Genomic DNA, 22,105 nt, shown 5'->3' with positions numbered 1-22,105 from the left:
ACTTTTGTCATACATGTACATGTACCGGTATATCATTCATGTGTTGGTAGCATTTATTAAAACCTTGTGCACAAACGTATGTACCCAGTAAAGTTAATTTTACTTAATTGTTTCTAAATTTTGCCTTTAAAAGAAATCAAGAAACAGTTTGGAATCGGGCCTTGTTAAAGTACCCTTTTTGAAGTGCCATGGTGGCGGCCTCAGGTTTAATTTAAAAAAGTCAAGGTGGAAACTGAGAACTCAGTAGCCAAAAAAATTGGGGGAGAAAAATAGCAACAGATGGATTGGTAATGACCGGTTTTAGATATTCAACCTTGTAGATATGGCTCTTTCATCAGTACCACAAAAGCCACATACATGTACATTCAAGGAGATGGTTCTGGTAATGTACTTCAAAGAACGTAGCAATGACCTTCCCAGTCTGACCTCCACTAGTTAGATTTATCCAAGGTTGCCTTTCGACCTACATGCTGAACATGCAAGGTTGTTGGAAATCAGGATTCCCCAATGGTTTCCTGCATGCTGTAGACAGGCTTTAGACATTGACTTTACTGTTGTTGGTGAAGAGGAATGCCACAAGTGGCCAGCTACTCTGGATAAGTGATCAAGGTGTAAGCGCTTTTCAGATTGTTGATATGACGATGTAGGGATTGCGAAAGGTCATGGACAGCCACCTTTCATTCCTTAAAAATGAACATTTTTGCCAATTTCCAATCCCAAGCCGGCCTCCCCCCTTTCCTTCGTGATAGTCCCAGTGTGCACAAAATTCTACTCACTTGATTCAGAATGCCTGGAAGTCTTTTCATAAATGTGGACTGAAAAGTCGGTCAGTCAGTTGGGTTCAAACCTATGTTCCCCAATACCTATGTTCCCCAATACCTGTGTTCCCCAACCCTAACCCTAGCCATCTCTAGTATAACCCTAACCCTAACCCTACATTGTAACCCTAAGGATCTTGGGGAACATAGGTATTGGGGAACATAGGTATTGGGGAATATTGGGGAACATTGGGTAGGCCCCAGTCAGCTGGATACAAAATGGCCCCTTTGTGTATGGTTCCTACAGTAAATGAATGTTTTAGCAAGGAGAAAGTTTAGTTAAAAAAATGTGATTTATGTGAATGTCTAAACCCACTAGTAACTGATCAATGACCACTTTCCCCCTACACCTGTTCTCCCTAACATTTCTCGTTCATGATGTCATCACCTGCTGGTCCTTACAGCAGGACCCTTCAGCCTAGAGAAATGCCCACCCTCCCTCCAGATATGCCAAGATAAGAATGAGTTCAGGTCAAATGGCCAGTCATTTATTATCTGCAAATCAGGTGTGCCACACACAGAGACAGGCCATCTGGTCTGGCTGTGCCTCTGGCTGTTAATAACAATCTTTCTTCAGTCTGAGCCTGTTTTTTGTTATTAAGTATCAAGTCGAAAAGGTTTTTTTTTAAGGGAAGGTAATAGAATCTCATCTCATACAAATAATGTAAAGTTCACTAAAAACTCAATCATCATCGTGGCTGTAGTCTCCCTGTAGATTTTTGTTGAGTTCTAGACAGAATATTGGTTTGAGAGGGTCTGAAATTTATTTGTTTTTTAAATGATGGGAATGTACAGTAATTTTGGGGAATATTCACCGAACTGAAGAAATTATGACAAATGAAAATGGAAAGTTCATGGGAATCACTACTGTACAAGTTTGGCTCCTAGATCAGAACAAAGCTTTCCTTACGTTACATAAATGTGCGTAAATGTTTGATATCTAAGTGTCACTTTTAAAACGTAGTAAACAAAGTAACAAACTGGGTCAACAGACAAAGCAGGCAAGTTGCGGTCACAGGTGTTTTATCACTCAGCCGGAGTTAAAGCATACTGGTAGTTGTATCAAGTTGCTTTAAGTTAAACAGTCCCAGGCAGTCAATCCTGCTTTATGTAGGCTGAAAATTTGTAACTGTTAAAAACAGTCACTTGATTGATTTTTGACTCAAAGGACAACTGGGCATGTATGTTTGTAGTGAAGGCTAAGGAAAAGTAAATGTGGGTTCTCACTGTACCCCCTCTACTGTCCCCCTTTTTCCAGTGTAAAAAAATCCTTTTAAGTGTTGGTACTAGACAGGCCTAGTACTCCGAGTATTCGGTGCTTTATTTATTTTCACATGGAGGGATTTTGAAAACACCTGGAAAATAATGATAGAATAATATACACCTGCAGATCCCTGATATATACGTTACAAATATTTGGTGCCTGTAGGGCAGAGCATGCAGAATGTGCTTACTTTCCCTTTAAGAAATGACTACGTTGTAACTAGTGTAAGCAAGATGAAGAAATTCCTGAGCTTCTTTATGTTACCGTTGCTTAATCCTAACAAGAACAATGCTATCCCCTACTATCCCCTCCCAAGCTTGTTTACATCTTCCCCTCAAACTCAAAGAAAACAAGTTATTCCTAACCCCAAATGGATATAAAAATACAGTGTAACTAGCAAATAAAGGGAACCAATATTGGCATCTTGTCGTTGCATTTCTTTTCTTTGACAACACTCTGATTACAAACCTGAGTGTTACTATTTGATATATTTTTCCCTTGGAAGATTATAAATTCCAATAGTGAAATATTAAACTGGGATCACAGCCCCGACCATATTCTCACCCCGAGTAACGAGGCAATCGGGTTATAGCAGTGTAAAAGGAGCGTGACCACATTCTTGAGTGACAGATATGTGACTTTTAACTTGTAGACCCTGCAAGAGAAGAATTTGTGAGGATCATTTTGGTGTCATTTGAAACATGACTCCAACATGATTGAATTCTATGGATTGAATTCATGTTGGGGTTGCGGAGGCCACTATATAAATTGCGAGCATTGTTGGCTCACAGAAATGATGGCTGTGCTAAAAACAGGATTTGAATCTTCGAGACGAGTTATTCATGTGACTGCATGTACTGCCAAGATGTTTTCACTTAAAACTTGGTAAACCAATAAATTGTCAAAGACTGTTAGACATCCAGAATGAGTGTGGCCATATTTTCACAAATAAACTTATCACAACTAAAGCTATTGTATATCAACCATCCACTACTTAATTATCCAATTTGAACATAGGACTGTTCCATTGTACTGGGGGGAGTTATGCTCCACTCTAATCTGAATGGCCCTCACCAGATGACCTGACAACTGCTTGGACTCCCCCCTGAGTTGAGGAAGTCCCATGGTGGGATTGACCACCATGTATAAATCATGGATGTATGGTCAAACAGGTGTCATCTATAAAACACCAATCAGAGGGAACCCCCTAGTGACTTGTACTAATATGCTCAACCCTCATCACTCCTTTGTGTTGGTTTGTTAAATTAAAGTATGCAGTAATTAAGTTTAAATTACTTGCAACTTGTCTGGCTGATTGCAAGACAGTGAATCGCTGTTGCCTAAAGTCAAACTCTGAGGTCTTATTACATCTGTAACTAATGCATGCTGCACTATAAGTATACATGTGCAATATAATTTTTTCCTAGACAATTTGTGACATAAAACACCACTCCATGATAAAACCAACCAAAAATAATGAAAAATCAATTAAAAACTTAAGGATAACATATCCAGCACAAAGCTAACTTAGTCGTAAGTCTTCTTTTTTGTGGTCATCAAGAATGCCTTATGATGAGACCAGTCTTAGCCGGTAGTGGTATAGTGTTAAGTCCATTTTATACGTCTTCGCAGTGAACCAGTTTGATGAAGGAGTAAAGCAATTTGAACTTGTATGTTTTTTTTGGTTGGTACTTTGAAAAATGCTATTTTAATACATGTAGGTCAAAACAATGTACATGTACATCTTGTACAGAAACCTTTGGCATATTACTTTATACATGTACTTACATGGATCTACATGTATGAGAGTTTGGTTTGACCATGTTTGACTTAAATGTGAATACATTTCAATGACGTCTAAGTATAACACTGCAACACTTCTCACAGAAGTTGAATGTGTACATTGTAATTGGTGGAAAGAAACATAAAAAGAGTGATTGGTTGATAATATCTACCTCCATGATAACATGTTCAGGGTTTTGTTTTTAACAAATAGCCACAAACTTAATAATATAAGAGTAGCAAAAACACTCACAAGTCCATCACAGTCATCACAAGTGAGATTTCACTCGTGATTTGACTTGAGAGTGATTGACTACAGCTCTGAACTTTAGATACCCTCAATAGTAATCCTTGTCATTCAGGACAGCCAATTCCCATGCATGCTTGTGGACCATTATACAATCTAGAGCGTCAGGAATCATAGTGCCAAATCAGCACAAAATGATAATCGCTTACACCGCAGACAAAGTGGCATCCCGGTGTCTTCCCAATGCCCTCCTGTAGTCTCCCCAGTAAGCGCCCCTGCCAAATACCTGAAGAGTCACTGAGCTTGAGAGTCTGGGAGGGCATGCCAGAAACACCAAGAGCTGATGTAACTCTGTCTGCCTGGGCAGATACTAGACGTGCCTAGTCGTCATGCAGTCAATATGTTCTAACTATTGACCGGCCACAACGTTCTGGAAGTGATAGAAGAAAGCACAAGGAGTTCAACAGTGCAAAGAGGCGTGGTCAGAAAGCAAAAACAACTTGCATTTGATACCCAATACCAAATGTTACAAGTGTATCGTCAAAACATGGAAAGGTCTTGACCAAACCTGAGGCGAAATCTGTAAAGCGAGACACTTAGACAAGTCTCTGCATCTTCGTCCCAGGCCCAGGACGCGGCTACAGTTTCTTTAAGGAATGCGGCTACGGCATCCTGATGAGATGGCATCCCATTGCCGCTCATCAGATGATTGTAAATACAATAAGATCACAGGGTGAAGCTCCGAAGCTGCCCTACATATTGAAAACAAGCATACTAGCAGACACCCCCCCCCATGTCAAATGTTATTGCACTGAGGTCGGTCAGCACCCCCCCCCCCTTGCAAATGCCAGCTATCCACCCCTTATGCTGCCTAATTGGAATGGCAAATGTGAACAAATGTAACAAGTAAAACCACGGCTCCATGGAACTATCACCAGCTTAGTTGTTGACAAATTTGCATTTTAAGAGAATTGCAATGAGGCTTTTTTCCTAGTTACATGTATGCATGAAGGATCTTTAAACAAACCCGTAGGACCGAGACAAAAAATGCCACAGTCTGCAAAAAAAAGTTTACATCATCACTCAAAACACGAGTACTTTCTCCAATCTGTCACTGTAACTGGAGTAATTTACAGTTTTTGTCATCTTTTTGACCTGCTCCACTTGGAAACTTTGATCACTGACAAATTGATCAAGAGTTGAAAAGGGGAACTAATTGGAACAATTGATATGACAAAGATTCCAGATGTACCAGTACTCTGCGACAATGGATGATATGAGTTTATATTTTCTTCATATTATTTTATCAGTAAATAAAGTAGATGTACATGTATTAGTTAAGTATAGTAAATAAATTTCTTTATTTCGTTCACTTATTGATGAATCTCTGGCTTTGAAATCGTGATTTTTTTTGTGAAATTTGGCTACCAGTTATATTCCTGTGAATAATTATGTTTTGGTTGTTCTGATGTTGGGTAGAAAGAAACAGACAAAAAACGTTATTCTTTAGAAGTTTTTGGGGTACATGTAGGTCAGAGGCCTGCAAATACAAGCAGCACAAGAAAATGAAGAAATAGCCAAGATGGCTTGTCACCTTCTTGGGACATAACTATTTACTACATCAGGGTCACTCATTTCCAAATATTTGTCCCTAAGACAAATAACAAGAAGCCCCTTACCTCAGGAAATTCCATTTAGTTCTTGTTGAATGGGGCGTTTCAAGTCAATTTCACGAGCCAGTGGAGTTGACAGTGACATACTTGTGTGGCTTTTGTCAGGTGTATTTATAAACACCCCCAGCCATACAAAATTGTTTGTTCCCAAACTGATGAAAGTCTGTCTATCTGTTTCCAAACCAAAACTTGATTCTATTCTGATTTTTTTTTTTTTAAAGGAGCTTTACTTGCAGGCCCGTCACCAGCCCTGAGCATGGGGGGGGGGGGGGCATAGTATCAACGAGGGGGCCCACTACCATAAAAAATACAAATTACATATGTGCTTTTGCCCTTGGAGGGGGGGGGGGGGGCTAAGTGCTCACCAAGGGGGCCCGGTCCCACCAGTCCCCCCCCCCCCCTTTGGCGACGGGCCTGCTTACTTGAACATATAATTCTTCTGGACTTGAAAATGCAGAAGGCCCCTTGGAAATTGGAAAATGGGTAATAATAATATTCCAGTTTGAAAAACAAATGGCAAATTTACTTTGGCATTTATTTCCAGAAAGAGTTCATTAAAAGTACAGCTGGGTTGTTCTATAAATTTGGCGTCCACTTTTTTCCTGTACCTGTTGCATCTGACATCTATGATGCCTTTTAGTCATCCTCCAAGAGTAGTTATGAACAGCACACCACATGTACCTACCCGACCAATAGAAACTTGTTTGAAGTCATTCTTAATGACACTCTTAATGGCAAGTAACAAGATAAAACGGACAGGAAAGTGCAACACTTTCGAGATTAAAAGCTAACTGGTGTGAATTTTTTGTGTGTCGTTTCAGGGAACTCCCGGACAAATAGGACCGGAAGGAGACAGGGGAGCTAGAGGGATCCTAGGTTATCAGGGTGTTCAAGGGCCCAAAGGTGATATAGGTGATCCTGGGGCAGCAGGGCCTAGAGGTCAGAAGGGTGACCGGGTGAGTTGATGCACTGATGGTGATTTATTGGATGTACAAGGGCTTTAAGGTGATATAGGTGATCCTGGGGCTGCAGGACCTAGAGGTCAAAAGGTGACCGGGTGAGTTGATGCACTGATGGTGATTTATTGGATGTACAAGGGCCTTAAGGTGATGTAGGTGATCATGGGCAGCAGGACCTAGAGGTCAGAAGGGTGACCGGGTGAGTTGATGCACTAATGGTGATTTATTGGATGTACAAGGGCCTTAAGGTGATATAGGTGACCCTGGGGCAGCAGGACCTAGAGGTCAAAAGGGTGACCGGGTGAGTTGATGCACTGATGGTGATTCATTGGATGTACAAGGGCCTTAAGGTGATATAGGTGATCATGGGGCTGCCGGGCCTAGAGGTCAGAAGGGTGACCGGGTGAGTTGATGCACTGATGGTGATTTATTGGATGTACAAGGGCCTTAAGGTGATATAGGTGATCATGGGGCTGCCGGGCCTAGAGGTCAGAAGGGTGACCGGGTGAGTTGATGCACTGATGGTGATTTATTGGATGCACAAGGGCCTTAAGGTGATATCTGGGTCTGTCAAAGACGGCCATCTCTTTACGCAATCAAGCACGCATTGCCCAGTGTTGAAAATGTTCCAAACAGGCACGCTTATAGTTTGAAATGTGTTCGAAATATGACGCAGCCCATGCAAGTTGACGCTCAAAATGCCGATGCACGTGGCTGGTCTGTAGGAAATGACGTCATTTGAGAGAGACCGATAGGTGATCGTGGGGCTGCTGGGCCTAGAGGTCAAAAGGGAGACCGGGTGAGTTGATGCACTGATGGTGATTTAGTGGGAATGTAAGGGCATAAACGTGATGAATCCTAGGTTGTTGGACCTCAAGGTCAGAAGGGTGATGGGGTGAACTGGTACAGATGTACAAGAGCCTAAAGCTGATAGAGGCGATCCTGATGAAGCTCTCAGACCTAGAGTTTAAAAGGGTGACCAGGTGGGTAATATGCAGCACGAGCATTCAGCTAAACTGACTTGTTGATCAATTTTTTTATTTGTTGATCATGTTTATTTTTATTTGTTTATTTATTTATTTGTTTACATGCTCTGCAGGGAATGACGGGCGTACCGGGGTTTCCAGGTTTAAACGGCTACACAGGTCTGCCTGGACCCAAAGGTCCGTACGGGAACCCGGGTGTCGCAGGATGCAATGGCCCTAAGGTAAGTCCAGATCACATGACAACATTGTTTCAACTTCAAGTCCGGACCCAATTTCACGGCTCTGCTAACCACGGAATTCTGCGCTAACGATCACTACTCTGTGCTAACGTTTACATGATAATCCTTTTTTAATGGGAAGAGGTTAGTTTTCTCCTTTTGTTTTTATTTATTTATTTATATTTTTTTTCGCAGGGAGAAGATGGAATTCCAGGAATTGGTGGCTACGGACCTAGAGGTCCACCGGTAAGTTGGAAAAGCTGGTTGGCGGGGCACTGGTGCGGCATGCTGAAGGCCCCAAGTTCGATCCCACTTCCATTACTTTTCTTCGTTCAGCTAAAATCTGAACAAAATTGTACTAGTCTGTGTTTTTTTCTCTTGTTGCGTTAGTGATGATTGATCAAGACTATCTGTTTAATACTTTCATATTTAGCTCAGTTGTAAACAAAAATATTGTAACTGAAAAACTGAAATTTGGTTCTTGGTTGATTTGTCTTTTTTTGTCATCTCCATCCTCAGGGTTTCAACGGTCCCAAAGGAAGCAAGGGTGAGCCAGCCCCTTACACCCCGGCCATACAAGGCAGGCGGGGTGACCCTGGGTTTGACGGGCCAGATGGTAACCCGGTAAGTTAAAACCAAGTGGTTCTTCTCAGAACCATACAACTCACTAAGTGATATCATTCGCATGGTGTTTCCGCAAACCTCCCATTCATTATCTTGGTTTGATACTAAACACAAACCTTAGCAACTGGAACATGTAGACTCAATAGTGCCATAATGTTACGCGAGTTAACACCTGATTTTAAATTTTATAGCCTGATAAAAAAAAAAATCCAATCGTTTGTCCCTCTGTTCCTCTGATCATGATTGCGGCACTACCGATAGTGTCAAAAGCCAGTATCGCCTTCATCTCCATCTCCTTGTCATGAAACGATTGATATTGCTGTTCCCCTGGTCCATAGCAGGGTACTCCCCAGCTAATGCCGGTACCCATTTATACTCCTGGGTGGAGAGAGGCAAGTGGGCCGAAGTGGCTTGCCCGAGGACACAACATCTGGCCAGCAGCTGGATTCGAACCCCTGACCCTCTGATCATGAGTCACAAACCCTAACCACTTGGCCACACTCGCCCACACGTTCTGCTTTATTGGATTTGAATTGGCCAACTGACCATTCCAAGCTCGGTGTTCGAGTTGTTAAGAAGTCTGCACAAGTAAGCCAGAGGTCAGGGGTTCCAATCTCACTTTAGCAAGTTTGTGAGTTTTTTACTCCCAACTTCTTTAAAATCAATGAGAAAAGAGTTTTTATAAGTTTCCCTGGTATAGTGCAAATTACAGTAGATTTGAAGTGCCCTGTTGTGAAAATTTGTACAGTGTTGGAATTATGCATCGTGATCGGAGGACAAACAATGGCGTAACGCGTCATTTGGTTGAAGAACTGTTTAATTTATTAATTGATTGATTGATTGATTGATGATTTGGACTGATTTTTTAATTTGTGTTCAAGGGGCAACAAGGCCGCAATGGATACCCAGGCCAGCAGGGTGATCGTGGTTTTAAGGGTTTCCAGGTAAGTCCTTTGGTCTGAACCAAAGAAGTAAAATTTGTTTTTCCATGCAGCGTGATTTTCATTTCAAAAATTCCCACAGAGTAACATTCAAAGTCTTTCTTTTTCAGTATCTGAGAAGTTACAAAGTAACTTGTAAAGCTGGTTACAGGTACCTGATCCCAGCACCCGGAACCCGTTCCTGGCATCGACGGTCGGGTACTTGGGTAACCCAGTTCCGATGTACACCCCAATACAGGCAGCATAATGTTCACGGAGATGACGTTCTTGTGCTCATTTTAAATGACTCTAGATCGTTTTTAAGCTTAGCTTAGGACTAAATTTGGAATTAACTTTTGCTATTTGTTTTCCTTCCCAGGGTTCACGTGGTTTTGATGGATACCAAGGTCCCCCTGGAGCAAACTCACCAGGTTATAAGGGTCCTAAAGGAGAACCAGTAAGTAACACCACCCCCCCACAATTAACTGATGGAACTCCTCCCCCTATCTGACACAAATTCTCCATCCGAAGTTGTTTCAAATACAATCGTTTATCTCTATGATTTAATACTTGCTGTTTTGTCAGTAAGAGAAAGACAGACCAGTTTTATTTTATTACTCCATATTTAATATTCATAAGACAGTTCACCCATTCTTATTGGTCGAAAGCCTGTTAACGTGGGTGGTTTTAAACCACTGATAAAAACACAGCTGCGTTCTGCGCCACATCACGCAGTATGTGCCGCATCACGCAGTATGCGCTGCATGCGTGTCAGTCTCCATGTAAGGAGATATTTAGCACTACGCGCACAGGGCACGTACCATACACATGGCAAGAGGGGTGTTTTATATGAAATAAAATTACTGAACAAATTTGACTAAAAAAGGTATTTATGAATAGGAATAAATTGGCCGGTATTAAACAAGCACGTTATAACCGGCTAGGAGCCTGGACGCAGATAATGACCCTTCGCCTTTAGCTCGGGCTAATGTTCACATCCACGCCCTTTGCTGGATCTAAATGTGCTTGTTTAAAGCCGGCCAAGCACATATTTTATTCCCTTATTATTTATTTTACAGTATTCATTACAAAATGGTAATGTTCACAACGGATCTCTATAAAGAAGATTGGGTTGTCTTTTGTTTTTCTACATCAACAAGACCACGAATACATGACATGTTTTGCTTTTTTTTTTTAAAGTCAAGATAATTCTCCACGCAGAAATTTATTTCAAAAACTTAATTTTTTTTGTAATTCCCTTCACAGAAGCATTGTTAAAAGTTGAGTCTCACATAAGTTAATTTTTTTGATATGGGAATAGAAATGACTTTATTTAATTACATTTATGATTTTTTTTTTTTTTAATTAACTACTCAGTTACCATGCCTTCTACTCCAAGTAATAACTAAATGTAATAATGCACGGTTTCATTTTTGGTTGATCTCAGGGTGCACAAGGCCCCAAGGGAAGATCAGCTTCTCCGTTCAGTAATCCACCGAACATCAAAGGTTCCCCCGGAACCAAAGGCGACAGAGGTGAAACAGGAGCAAAGGTATGAACCTAGACATTGGCGATATCGTGCTGGATGGATTCTATGTACTTATGCACAGAGTCAGTTATCCGCTCCGTTCACAAGTACCCCCTCACCGGCAAAGACGGAACAGTTGGGGGTGACCAACCGACGCCATCTTGCCTGACTGTAATTCATTTGCCGGGAAGCGCGGCCACTGCGTGTAGGCCTACATAGTACAAATCTCCTGGTGTACCTGCGTCACACACAAGGAACGGTGCGCGTCAACCAGCGAAATGTCCCGCCCATGGGACGTTGTTGCTAGGTAAAAGGGCGCCTCTTTCGCCGACGCACGGAGCCCATACACTGCCGCAGTGATGTAGTCAGGCCCATCAGGAGTCCACTCACAAGTAACAGTGGATAAACAATAACCCTTGTCAAAGCTCACTTGAATAGCTTGCGAGTCGAATTGGGACTTGAGAACCCTATGAAGGACTTGTGATGAACTTGACTGTACTACATCCCTGCACTGCCGAGCTTGGGTTCAACTTCCAACTTCGGACGTGACACTTGTTTGCACTTTTGAAGCAAATGTTTAGTTGATGTTTTAACCTTGTTCCTTTTTTTTTTCTCTGTAGGGTGATGTTGGCATGTTTGGCATGCAGGGTCCAAAGGGAGACCCTGGGCCCAAGGTAAGACACTGCTCTTCTCTGACAACTAGGGTAGCTAGTCCAAACATAAACAAGACCTCATGGGACCTGCTGTACCAAAGAATTTATTTTATGATGTTAACATTTTAACGCTGAGGTCTCATTTTATTGACGTGATTTGGCATACTTTTTTCTTTCAGGGCGGGAAAGGTTTCCTTGGCATGAAAGGAGAAAAGGGAGTCCTGGGCATAGCTGGGCCAAGGGTGAGTTTACTGGGACAAAATGTTAATGTTTAGAAATTTATGTTTCAATGTTTTTTTCATAATTTGTAGTCAATCATAATTTGTATCTCACCTTATTTTGCATTTGTTAATCATGTTTAAAAAAATTTGTTAATGTGACTTGAATCTGAAAATGGAAATTAAGAAAATGTGGATATTTTTTTTCTGGTGGTGGGGAATTTTTTTCTTTCTGATTTTGAAATAACAATGGTATGTTTGGTCTTATCAAAATTTCCTGAAGATTTCTCAGAGAACAATTACTGATCCAGTTACATTTTGCTTTTGTTTTAGAATCTTTTGTCTGTGATTCAGAGAAACGATGAAACATCAGCTGTAAACAAGACAAAATATTATGACTATATCAGATACAAACCTGTTGGTATCTCTTAAGGAAAGAACGTTGACCTGACCTTTACATCTGACCTCTTGACCTTTGACCTTGATTCTTAGGGGCCTGTTGGATATACAGGTCTGCCTGGGGCCCCAGGATTCATTGGCGACCGAGGATTTGATGGCACTAGGGGTCAGGACGGAGTACCGGGATACCAGGTGAGCGCACTTTCACTTCAAGACTATACATTTATGATATGCTATTTTTTTTATGGAGCTCGGCGTTAAGTTGCACTTCAACAAATGCTCCTCTCTGAAAAAAAAATAAACCTCTTAAAAAAGTTCTAATTTTGAGGTGCATTTGTGCCTAACGTACCAATAGATGCGCCTGAGCTCTGTCGGGCTTCGGATAATTAAAAATTAAAAAAATATTGTTTTCCACATTTTGCGTGAGTGGATTTTTATTTGTTCGATGTCTTGTTTGTAATAAATAACTTTTGTTCTGTGAGAAAAATATCAATGTAAAAAAAAATCCCCCCCCCCCCAAAATCAAATTAGGGTAAAGCGCAAAGTGATTTTAATACATTAAGTGGTTAATAACATCTAAGATATCGTTTTGTTTGTGTTCACTTCCCTCCCATTCTAATCTTGCCCCGCCCCCTTTAGGGATTCCGTGGAGACGTTGGAGACGATGGACCAATCGGATTCAAGGGAGATGCAGGAATTCCAGGGGTCCGTATTCATCCAATTTTGAATATTTGAAGTAAATGATACGCCATGGTTTCATTTTACTGAAATATCACTTGCTGTAAATGTGATCCGTGGACAAAAATGTTTAAACTTTTTCTTTGTTTTTAACAGATTTGTGGTTTTGAGGCATTTGCGCGTCACACTAATCCATGCATCTATGAATCACTTCACCCATTCATAACAATTTGGGGGGTTAATTTGTTTTGTTTAAACTTGCCAACCAGGAAATCGGTGACGGACCAGTAGGACCCCCAGGTCCCGACGGAGACCCAGGCCTACAGGGTCATCCCGGAGCCCGCGGCGCCGTGGGTGATCCGGGAGAGGAAGGCTTGCCCGGAAGACTTGGTGAGATAGGTGGCCCAGGACCGGTAGGACGGCCGGGACTCAGCCGCGATGGCCAGCAGGGAGATCGAGGCGTGGGAGGTATAGCACAACAGGAAAAGTTCTTTTTGTTCTATGAAAATGTTCATCACCCCTGGGGATCGTAGAGGAAACTTTGAGGTAGCCACTTCTGCCACTACTTGACTGATTAGAAGGGATTACAAAACATAAATCTCAATTCAGGACCTCCGGGTCCCGACGGACATTACTCCAGGGGATCGTAGAGGGAACTTTGTAATAGCCACTTCTGCCACCACTTGACTGAGCAGAAGGGATTACAAAAGAGACATCTCAAATCAGGCATGCAACTTTTCCTCGGATCCGCTGATTTTCTCATATTTTTTAACTTCTCATGAATGCCATTACAAATCGAAAAATACTTTACTAAATCTTGTGCGGTTTGGAGCTTCATCATTTTCCCCCTAAATTCCCAGCTGCAAATCTGTCCATTGTTGTCTGATGTTAAATAAGTCTGTTTGGGAACAATTTCTCCATAACTTTTCCGGTATTATTATCTTCAAGATTATTCCTCAAGTCTTTCGTACACCAGACTAAACGGGGAGGTACGGGCATTTGTACTGACCTCGCAGGGGGATCCTCACTCTTGGAAACCTGATGTGTGGTGTCTGTCCTTCAGAATTAACCTTCCCCTCTCTGCCCCTTTCTTTTCCAAGACTGATCTTACTTTCCTTTCAATCTCGACCATCCTACAGGAATCCCAGGGAAACAAGGCTTCCAAGGCAGCCCCGGAGAGCAAGGACAAAAGGGTCAACCGGGAGACAAGGGTGCTCCGGGATTCCCCAGGGCGGGCCCGGTCGGCATGGACGGAGCGTTTGGTCGAGTAGGAGAACGAGGGCGTAAGGGCGTCGTCGGAGCTCAAGGCCGACCGGGTAAGAGCTTGCGACACGGTTCAAGCCAAAGTTGCAAATCTGGACATTTTGGGACACCCTAAAAGGCACATACAGTCTTTTTTGTTTGTTTATACATTTGGTTCATTTCCATTAAAAGCACCTCTCAAAATTCAATGATGAACGTTTGAAACCTAGCCCGTTGAAGTTTCACCTCTATGGATATTACGCTTTTTGAGAAAACAGTGGAGAACCATGCGTGACCGTTCAAACACTAAACATGATTTTGTCAATGAAACTCTCTCTTTCTAACGATCGGTCAATTGACTGATTGTTGCAAATCACCTACATTTCTTGATTTCTTCTAAATGACAGCAAGCCAGACGGAATAATTTCACGGGGTGTTTAATACCAGTACAATCTTTAAGCCAAATGAGTTTTTACTATATAGCGTTCCTCTTTGGACAGATCTAACTGATCCTTTGGGCCTTTAAGACTATTTCAGTGGTATAAGGAGTAATTGTTAAAATTCGAAGAAAGGAACTTGGAATATTGTTTATTGTGAGAAAAAGGTATTGATGATCACAGGAACATAATAAACACATAGTGCTCCTAATGGAAATGCTGAACTTTGTTTATGATTGCCTTAAAGGTCCGCCGGGGCTCACGCCTCTTGGAGAGGAGATCGTGGGTCCAATCGGTGAAACGGGACCCAGAGGCCCTAAGGGCGTAGTGGGTGCTAGTGGCCCTCAGGGTCCATCTGGAGGCAAAGGATTCCCAGGTAAGACTTGGTCCTAATTGGTAGCAGGTGCAGGTCCACTTCTCAGCGACAACCCTGCCCGTGGAGAATGTTATTTTGCAACAGTTGGTGGCTATAATCGTCTTACACATTTCCTTCAAAATCTCAACGTGATTTTATTGATTTGGGGAAAAAAATTGAAACAGTTTCAGAAATAAGCCACTTGTTCACGCAGGTTGTGCATGTAACTGAGGACGACACAATCAGAGGGTCATGTGACCATCTCCCACCAATCAGCATGTCCTTCTTGTTCTTTACAAGGCCGAGTCCAGTCATTTATTTATGTTTTGTGGCTTAGTTTTTTTTCTTTTGATATAATAGGATAAATAAAAGTAGGTGCAGGCAACAAAACTTGTTTCGACAAAGATGTCATGAAATATCATGAAACGTTTAGGAAGAAACTCACTTTTTGCAATGCCTTCAACTTGGGCGATTAGGATATAAGCTTTGACATCACAAAGTTTGTTTTGGACCGAGTGTGAAATCGCCTTGATTGTCTTGACTATTTCCCTTTGACACCCCCTCCCCCTTCCCAGGTCGCCCGGCGGGGCCCTGCCCACGGTGCCCCCAGGGTCTCAAGGGGCAACCCGGTGACATTGGATTCCCCGGTACGGACGGACGGTTTGGGCCAGATGGTGAACGAGGCCCTACCGGAGAAAAAGGTGCCAATGGTGAACCAGGCTACTTAGGAAGGCAGGGACAACCAGGATTCCCGGTAAGCTGATTTCATTATTGCTTGTAGACTCTGTGCATAACTACGCCATTAATGCTAAGCAGATTCAGCCTTGTTTATGGAATGCTTGCATATCATTGCCATCAGTGGTAAGCAGATTTCAACCACGCTTATTGATCGCTTGCTTAGTGGCAAGCTGATTTTGTTGAGAGTTGCCGTCAGTGACAAGTCAATCGAGACTTGATGACTTGTGGCGGACTTATAATGAATCAGTGAGAATTTGAAGAGAATTTCGATTACATCCCTGCAAATGGACTTCGTATATCTGTGAAAGTTGCCAAATGTTAAGCCGGTTCGGGCGAGGACCATTAGTCCACTAGTGATTGATTTGTGACGTAACTTACGCCTGCGCACTAATAGCATCACGCGACTGCCTCTAGTCAAACGACGGTTAAAAGTCCTAGCTCCCCGTTGTGCTTGATGATGTGTGCAGCTACTGGCAACCAGTGATGCAACCTGCCCGTGCTCCGTTCCAGTTAGTCGACTAGAATAGGCCAACCATCCGTAATTTGAGCGAAGATTGCTCGTTGCTGTTGTGAACACACTGTCTAAATGAAACGGGAGAATGTTATACGTGTAAACAATATGCTTAGCATTTCAGTTTATACCACAATCTTAGGGCCTGTGCACGCTCGGCGTGATTGCGTAGTCGAACGCGGATTTCTTGACGTCATGGCAAGTTTGATGACATTTAATTCACATTCCCGAGTAGCATTAACTGCCCTTGAAGCAGTAACTCAATTGTTGAAATTTTCATTTTTTTTTTTCCTTTCAGGGATTGAGGGGACCAAGAGGATTAAAGGGAGACACGGGCGACAGAGGCACACCAGGCCGTTCTATACCCGTCAGAGGTAGGATAACAATCAGTGAATTAATGGTTGGCAATAGGAAAAAAGTTATTCACTGTAGTTTTTTTTTTTTTATGAGAGATCCCCATCACAGGGCTCTACATAAGGGCCACTCACGGTGAGCGCTACCTTTAAAGAAAGGATAGAAAAAGGAAGCTAAGAAAAAGAAAATTACTTCAAGCAGAATGATAAGTTTCAAAAGTAGTGTTTCAAACGGTTAAGAAAAAATGGTTTATTCCTGGTTGGAATCCAACCACGAATGAGCTATTTTGTAGGGAGAAAACCTCCTCAGGGAAGAATGCAAAATGAGGGGTAACTCGAGGTTTTATCCCGAGGCAACCCACAAAACCCTGTTAAACCTTGTAAAACCTCGAGGTAACCCACAAAACCCTGTTAAACATTGTAAAACCTCGAGGCAACCCACAAAACCCTGTTAAACCTTGTAAAACCTCGAGGCAACCCACAAAACCCTGTTAAACCTTGTAAAACCTCGAGGTAACCCACAAAACCCTGTTAAACCTTGTAAAACCTCGAGGTAACCCACAAAACCCTGTTAAACCTTGTAAAACCTTGAGGTAACCCACAAAACCCTGTTAAACCTTGTAAAACCTCGAGGTAACCCACAAAACCCTGTTAAACCTTGTAAAACCTTGAGGTAACCCACAAAACCCTGTTAAACCTTGTAAAACCTCGAGGTAACCCACAAAACCCTGTTAAACCTTGTACAACCTCGAGGTAACCCACAAAACCCTGACCTTGTAAAACCTTGAGGTAAACCTCGCGTTACCACCTGTCTAATTATTGCATTCTCCCCTTATGAATGTTGGCTATCTCTAAAGAAACGTCTTTGCTAATTTAATCATGATTTTTATGATTAAAAAAGTTCTATTATATTTTGTATCTTTTTGACGTGAATTTATTACGAGATCTTCGTTTCCTTTTCCTTATCAGTTCATGTGGTTTTGAATGTTTGGTTTTGAAGGTTATAAAGGCGAGAGGGGTGAGCAGGGACTGAAAGGACAGATCGGAGAGCCCGGAACTCAAGGAATACAGAGCCCATTTGATCTGAACCAGTTCCGGAACATGACACAGAAGGTACATTTGGTGGGCAAAAGAGACAGGATTTCCCTACCAAAGTCAAAAACTGGTGGGAAAATGACCAAACAGTTCTTGGAAACACTTCATCTGAGGTGTGCAGTTCTATCGGGGTTCTCAGCCAGTCGAAATAAAGGAAAATCTTGAAAAATGAGTTTCCATTTTTTCCACTCGGGGAAAAACTCAGGGAATTCTGGGGAAGCATCCCAAAAATTGGGGAAAATTTCAAGGGAATTTAACAGTGACCGAGAAGGGAAATGTTCCTGCCAGTTTGGCGCTTGTCCGTCTTGTGCCATGCGCCCAAGTTGCGTCCATTGACTGACTGGCTATGGTGGCTTTTTCAGGGGTGTGAAATCTCAGCTTTAAAGCTGATTTCAGGTTTTTTTTGTTTTGGATTTCAGCTGTTTTTTCAGCTTTTTCCCTCACTTGCTGTGTACAAAAGTATAGGAGATTTCCAAAGTTCAGCTTTTTTACACCTTTTTCAGCTGTTTTCAGCTATTTTTATCAGTGGTCACTCATAAATCTGCTTTTTAGTGTTATGCGGTGTGAATATTATCAGTATCTGAGTTGCTTTGCTGCAACCACCTCTTGACTTCCCAGCAACCTTGGTAAAGTGAAAATATTTCTCACGAAATTTTGGAAATTTCTAATTTTTTGGACATTTTGCGGTTAAAAGATGCTTCGGTCGAGACAGCGTGTTTACCCCAAATGACCTCTGACCTGGACTACTTCATCAAGAAACCAAACTGTCTTATACACACCATGAACAGCGACAGAGTTTCCATGCATTAAATTATTGGTTTTATTTGTTTTGTTTTGGTTATTATCCCTTCCCGTTCCCCATCCTCAGGGTGAAATGGGAGAGAAAGGCCGTAAAGGAGGCCGCGGAACCGACGGTGCCCCCGGACCTGCCGGTGAAGACGGCGTCGACGGGGAGAGACTTGACGGGCCAAGGGGTCCTAAAGGTGTCATGGGTGAAGACGGTCGCTTTGGATTCCTGGGTCCTAAGGGACAAAAGGGAGAACCCGGTAAGCTCTTTAAACCAAGACAACAGGCTTTGAACATTTTAAAATGAGACAAGTTTTGAAGATTTGAAACTCCCAATTCTTCATGTGGTAGCCGTTAACATTTGGCACCAGTTAATTTCACAGGCTGAACAACTTTGAAGTATAAGCTCAGCTTTTGGATCTTAAAAAAAATTGGCTTTCGGGGAGAATGCAGATTAATCCTGCAGTAACTCCCACTTCCTCAAGGCTTTGAAAGGTTCTACAGCGTTTTATGGGGTGCCTGGTTGTTCGACTTCAATTGACCCCTTGTTTCATTTTGCATTCTTCCCAAATAAATAATCTACAAGGAAAAATGTAAATGACAATATCAGGCTCATGTTTAAGATTAAGTTCCATTTAACCCTTTCCTTGCCATGGGCAACTCTTGTCGACAAGGAACTACCCCCCCCCCCCCTTGCTTGCTTAATCTGAAAGTTGATTTGAAGGTGTAGGGTAAGTCAATCTTTAACAGATTAATTTTTCCCCGTTTTGTTTGTTTGTTCGATGCAGCGGAGAGAGTAGATATCGAAGAACCCATCCCAGGCCCTCGGGGTGAACCAGGACCACAGGGTGCAAAGGGAGGGAGAGGCCCTGCCGGTTTCCAGGGACAGATTGGTTTCCCAGGCCCCTTCGGTGATATGGGCATCAGAGGAACGAAGGGTGGCTCCGGCTTCCCTGGTGTTCCGTCATTTCCCGGACCAAAAGGTGAGTCATATTTGCCGGGGCATATTTATTGAAATATGGTATGGTTTGAAGGGGAATATTATTCATGGTTCGAAGAGGAATTTCAAGTAGGGCATAGTTTGAAGGGTAATATTATCGTAGAGCCCAATCCACATGTGGATAGCTGCAAATAATATACCTTACCTCTAATTCATATTCTAACTGGGTAGCCCATTCAATGGAATCCACTGGTCTCCCATAGGGCCGAGTATTAAGAGAAGACAATGTGAAGAAATTCCAGTTTAAGAATTTGGAAGGAAAACCCAAGAAGCACATTTCTGAGGAAAACCCGTGGAATCAAGTAGGGACTGAAAACCCAATCCACATATTGGTCAAGGCGGGAATCGAACCCGTGTCACAGCGGTGGAAGGCGAGGAAAGTACCGCTACGCCAACCTGACTCCCTGACTAGGTACGATTATGTGTGTGCCCGACATCACATATCACATGTCCAAGCGTTAGCTACGTTAACAGCCCTCATAGTGTTGAAATGTTGGTTAATGAAAAAAGCGGCTGTTAGGTGTAAAAGAGTGTCGGTCAAGTCTGCCGGTAAATCACAATTTGTTTATTCTCACATTATAGGATATTTAATTGAACCACATTTCTTAGTCGTTTTGAAGTCCTAGTTGTTTGCGACCTTAACTGTGGTTTGTCTTGTGATTTGACTCGTGATTGACTTGTTATGGACTTGGCTACTCTTCTGCAGCATACCAATAGCTGCTTTTTTGGGGGGGGGGGTTGCAGGGTAGGTAATTCTAGTTTTTTTAACTTGAATACACTAACAAGTGAATGTACTCATCCAATAAATACTCGGAAGTTTGATGACTGTAATCCATGACATTTTTTTGAGGTGTAGACTTACTGTTATTGGGTCATGGTTTACTTATGATTGCATTTACCCTTAGGCTTCCCCGGACCGCGTGGCGACAAGGGTTTAGTGGGGATCCAGGGCGAGATTGGACGGCAGGGCAGGCAGGGCGAACCTGGTAATCCGGGCTTCCCCGGACGGGACGGCATGCGAGGGGACCGCGGGGAAGACGGACAGTCGGGCTCCGTCGGACCGACGGGCTTCCCTGGCGACGAAGGGCCCCAGGGTATCAAGGGAACGAACGGATTCAACGGCCTGCCAGGTTTGTAGCGCTGTCTGTCCTTTGTACTTGTGATTCAAGTTTTTATCCCATCATTTTCAAAGAAACCACACAGGGGAACTGACAGCTGCATTATATTTATAGGTTGAACAAAGAAATTGTCTGGAGCGGGGTTTGAACCTGCAAACTCCGGATTACCATTCTGGTGCTCTACCAACTGAGCTATCCAGCCCTATGTTGGCAGCTCCCCATTAAGTCAATGTCTTTGTTCAAGGTGCGCTAGTCCGAAGCCAGAAACTAGTCAGAAGCCATATGCCATGCAGCCAGGGATCACGCCCAAAGTCACACTGCAAGCAACATTAGCAATGTTGCAAACAGGGATCACTCAGAGAGGTTACTGCTTTCTCCATTACAATTTTCATTTTAAGAAACCACACTGGGACGCTGACTAGGTGCATTATACTCATGTTAAGTTTGATAAAAGAAATTCACTGGAACAGGGTTTCTATCCGTGAAAGAGCGTCTCAAAACTTGAAATAATTGGACTATCCACTCAGAAACACGCTGTTCCCAGTTGCAAAAGCCTGGTGCTTAACTGAAGATCTTGCCCAAATCATTTAAATTTCCAGTTTAAGCATTCTTAGCGAGACCATTCCAGGCATTGTTTTTTTCAATTATTTTGCAGGCCAAGCTGCAGTTATTTTGCAGGCCAAGCTGCAGTTGTTTTGCAGGCCAAGCTGCAGTCATTTTGCAGGCCAAGCTGCAATTATTTTGCAGGCCAAGCTGCAATTATTTTGCAGGCCAAGCTGCAATAATTTTGCAGGCCAAGCTGCAATTCTTTTGCAGGCCAAGCTGCAATTATTTTGCAGGCCAAGCTGCAATTATTTTGCAGGCCAAGCTGCAATTGTTTTGCAGTTCAAGCTGCAATTCTTTTGCAGGCCAAGCTGCAATTATTTTGCAGGCCAAGCTGCAATCATTTTGCAGGCCAAGCTGCAATTGTTTTGCAGGCCAAGCTGGCTGGCGTGTTGAGGTAATGAATGCTCAATAAAAATGCTAGATGTTTATGAAATAGGATTAGCAGTGATTTTTGTCACTTTTTCTTTTTTCCAGGCCAGTCCGGTTTTCCAGGATTCCAAGGTATGAATGGTGAGCGAGGGGACCCAGGTCCCTTTGGACCTCAGGGCGAGCGAGGCTTAAAGGGAGCCACCGGCATCGGCTTCCCTGGCAGGCAGGGCTCGCCCGGAAGAGACGGACCCCGTGGACCGCAAGGTAGGAGAATTCCGCCTTTGTCTTGACATGTGTCAGTGATCCAAGGATCCTGGAGAGTAGATAACATGAGAGAATAACTATTCTTTTCTCTTAAGTCTACCAGAATCGAAAATGAGGCGCCGTCATTTTTTTTCATGAATCATGATTTCTTTTTAGAGAAGACGATTAAAGAAAACCAGATTCATAGTTTTCAGAGAAAAAAGTACATTTTATTCTGATGCATTACAAATTGAAGGAGGAACTTACATTTTCATCACACGATGT

General features: G+C 42.6%; 1 protein-coding gene across 5 annotated transcripts in view; it reads left to right on the top strand.

The window, feature by feature from the left end:
- LOC119724226 (collagen alpha-2(IV) chain-like) overlaps positions 1 to 22,105 on the top strand; it is a 45,093-nt gene that overhangs the window by 9,043 nt on the left and 13,945 nt on the right. The window contains exons 4-24 of one of the 5 annotated variants that reach the window (XM_038195177.1): positions 6,606 to 6,740; positions 7,843 to 7,950; positions 8,143 to 8,193; positions 8,467 to 8,571; positions 9,453 to 9,515; positions 9,871 to 9,948; positions 10,939 to 11,043; positions 11,640 to 11,693; positions 11,852 to 11,914; positions 12,383 to 12,481; positions 12,929 to 12,994; positions 13,237 to 13,435; positions 14,107 to 14,283; positions 14,894 to 15,022; positions 15,577 to 15,755; positions 16,549 to 16,624; positions 17,604 to 17,716; positions 18,567 to 18,744; positions 19,273 to 19,467; positions 20,390 to 20,614; positions 21,683 to 21,841. In XM_038195177.1, the coding sequence (XP_038051105.1) occupies positions 6,606 to 6,740; positions 7,843 to 7,950; positions 8,143 to 8,193; positions 8,467 to 8,571; positions 9,453 to 9,515; positions 9,871 to 9,948; positions 10,939 to 11,043; positions 11,640 to 11,693; positions 11,852 to 11,914; positions 12,383 to 12,481; positions 12,929 to 12,994; positions 13,237 to 13,435; positions 14,107 to 14,283; positions 14,894 to 15,022; positions 15,577 to 15,755; positions 16,549 to 16,624; positions 17,604 to 17,716; positions 18,567 to 18,744; positions 19,273 to 19,467; positions 20,390 to 20,614; positions 21,683 to 21,841 (2,557 nt within the window). Of the gene's footprint in view, positions 1 to 6,605; positions 6,741 to 6,918; positions 6,943 to 6,968; positions 7,045 to 7,072; positions 7,249 to 7,488; positions 7,543 to 7,842; positions 7,951 to 8,142; positions 8,194 to 8,466; positions 8,572 to 9,452; positions 9,516 to 9,870; positions 9,949 to 10,938; positions 11,044 to 11,639; positions 11,694 to 11,851; positions 11,915 to 12,382; positions 12,482 to 12,928; positions 12,995 to 13,236; positions 13,436 to 14,106; positions 14,284 to 14,893; positions 15,023 to 15,576; positions 15,756 to 16,548; positions 16,625 to 17,603; positions 17,717 to 18,566; positions 18,745 to 19,272; positions 19,468 to 20,389; positions 20,615 to 21,682; positions 21,842 to 22,105 lie in introns of those variants that run through there. The other 4 variants (XM_038195180.1, XM_038195179.1, XM_038195178.1 and 1 more) reach the window with 4 other exon arrangements.

Source organism: Patiria miniata, unplaced genomic scaffold, assembly GCF_015706575.1.
Source record: "Patiria miniata isolate m_02_andy unplaced genomic scaffold, ASM1570657v1 HiC_scaffold_18, whole genome shotgun sequence".
NCBI classification, from domain to species: Eukaryota; Metazoa; Echinodermata; class Asteroidea; order Valvatida; family Asterinidae; genus Patiria; species Patiria miniata.
Note: the sequence above shows the minus strand (reverse complement) of the source record. Positions and strands in the feature narration are given on the sequence as shown.